This window comes from Plasmodium falciparum (genome assembly GCF_000002765.6).
Source record: "Plasmodium falciparum 3D7 genome assembly, chromosome: 8".
Classification (NCBI taxonomy): Eukaryota; Apicomplexa; class Aconoidasida; order Haemosporida; family Plasmodiidae; genus Plasmodium; species Plasmodium falciparum.
This window is the reverse complement of record NC_004329.3, coordinates 752,501-755,000: the sequence shown is the minus strand read 5'-3', so window position 1 is coordinate 755,000 and position 2,500 is coordinate 752,501. Positions and strand designations below refer to the sequence as shown.

The 2,500-nt window shown below is 19.6% G+C and overlaps 1 protein-coding gene across 1 annotated transcript in view; it reads left to right on the top strand.

Moving 5' to 3' along the window:
- Positions 1 to 2,500, top strand: part of PF3D7_0816300 (conserved Plasmodium protein, unknown function) — a gene marked incomplete at both ends in the record, with an annotated part of 4,232 nt that overhangs the window by 1,173 nt on the left and 559 nt on the right. The window contains 5 exons of the mRNA XM_002808802.1: positions 1 to 63; positions 259 to 305; positions 390 to 446; positions 568 to 592; positions 766 to 2,500. The exon at positions 1 to 63 is cut by the window's left edge and continues 1 nt beyond it; the exon at positions 766 to 2,500 is cut by the window's right edge and continues 559 nt beyond it. Of these exons, the coding sequence (XP_002808848.1) occupies positions 1 to 63; positions 259 to 305; positions 390 to 446; positions 568 to 592; positions 766 to 2,500 (1,927 nt within the window). The remainder of the gene's footprint in view (positions 64 to 258; positions 306 to 389; positions 447 to 567; positions 593 to 765) is intronic.

Genomic DNA, 2,500 nt, shown 5'->3' with positions numbered 1-2,500 from the left:
ATAAGTCTACTCTAGAAAGAAAAACTTATCTCCTTGATTCTTCAAATTATGAAATAGATGACGGTATATATATAAAGAAAAAAAAAAAAAAAAAATACACAAACACACATATATATATATATATATATATATATATATTATTTCTCTATATTTGAGGAAAATAAGAAATGATTAATTATTATTATTATTATTACTACAAATTGTATAATTCAAAAAATGAATATACATACGATATACCTGCTTTTCTCCTTTTTGCAGAAGTATTTAATGTAAAGATAAAATTTAATGTCCAAAAAAATTACAGAGTAAATAATAAAAAACTATACATGCATTTTTGCTATTACTCCAATATATATATATATATATATAAATCTACATTTTTAAATTAGAATGACGATATTGAGGGCAACTACCTTTTTGTGGACTCAAATATTTTTAAGGATAGGGTTAAATAAAAATATAATATTAATTTATATATATATTTAGTAACAAACCCAAAAAAAAAAAAAAAAAAAAAAAAAATATGGTTATATGTAAATATTTTCCTTTGTGTTAATATTATTACAGATAATATTAGAAGACTCATTTAAAGGTAAGCCTTTAATTTTTTAATAAAATAAAAAAAGAAAAACATGTAACATATATATATATATATATATTTATTTATTTATTTATTTATTTATTTGTGGTTATGTGAATTTGTTATATTATCCTATGGTTCATTCAAAATATATATTAATTTATTTAAACATTCATATTTGAAAGATGGAGATATTTTAAAAAATTCAGTTATTGTAAAATCTCATCATGTTGATGAACATGGACTTACATGTAACAAAATAATTGGTTATCCGATTTATTGGAATAGAGGAAAAGGATTGTGTCGATTAAAAAGAAATGAATGTTTTCATAAACAGGTTTCTACATTTTTAAATTTAGAAAAGAAATTAAGCTCGAAAAATAATATGAGCTATAATTATTCTTTCTTTATGATAAGAAAGTTACATATGGATGAATATAATGAGATAGATGAAGGTTTTGAAAAAACGAATGAATATATATATAATATAAATAAACTTAATAAAATAAATGAAATAATAGATGATTATAAGTATAATAATACGGATAGATATAAATATGATATTAAGATTGATAATAATGAGAACTTATTAGAATATATAAAAAATAATTATTATATTGGTTTACAAAAAGAAAGACATCATTTTATAGATATAAAATCACATAATGAAGAAATATTAAATATATCATATGACGAGGAAGGTATAGGAGAGTCCGTATCCTTTGTACATATATTAAGTAATTGTTACAATTATAATAATGAAAAAAAAAATATCTCATGTAGTATTTATATAAGTATATGGAATGAAGAAGATATAGAGAAAGAAATAAATGTTTTTATAAAATGTAAACAAAGGATTGTTAATGATATAACACAACTAAATAAAAAATTATTTTTATGTAAAAAGTGTGAAGAAACTATTCTTATAAAATTTGAACCTATATATAATATGTTGCTAGCATCATGTCATGTTTTAATAACAAAAGAGGAAAGAAATCTTGATATAAAAAATATATATGAAGATCCTAATATTAGGGGTGCAAATTATAAAGAGCAACATTTTCTTTTTGTTAAAGATGAAGAAAATGTAGAGGCATCGCATAATTATAAATATAAAAAAGGAAAATATAAAACTTATGATTATGATGATGATATGGTAAATATGGATCAAAGAGTACAAAATAAAGAATATCATAAGATAGATAAAATATATAATAATAATAATAATAATAATAATGATAATATATACCACAAAAATGTATACATTATTAAAGAAGTACCTCTTAAATTCGATGAACAATTCTATAGGCCAAACGATCATAACATAATGTTATTATATAATACAATGAACTTTGTTGAAAATGTAGAAGATTATATTTTAAGATATAAAAGGAAATTCTTTTTTTTTATAAACAAATCAGGGAATATTGTAAAAATAATTTTATTCTTATTCTTAGTTATTATATTATGTATTTTTATAATACCAAGTTTACCTTTCTGTACATATTTTTTTATTAAATTAAAATGGTTTCATAAACTAAAAACAATTCGTCTATTGATATTATGGAAAGTACAAGATACATTCACATTTTTTAAAAAGATACCCAGGAAAGTATGGAGATTCATAAAAAAAATTGCAAAAAAATGTAAACGGGTGCTTTTTAAAATATTTATAAAATATAAAAAGGATCAAGAACTTATTGATCAAGAATATAAAGAAAAATTACAAAGAAAAAGAAAAAAAGAAAGAAAAAAAAAACAAATCAGAAAAAAATATCAACTTCAAAAAAAGGAGAAGGAAATTTTGAGAAAAAAAAGATATAAAAAGTTGATTGAAAATGAAAAAATATTTCAAAAGGAAATGAAAAAAGAATTAATGCATAAAAGAAATAATAAAATAAAACACGAAAACAAACATGA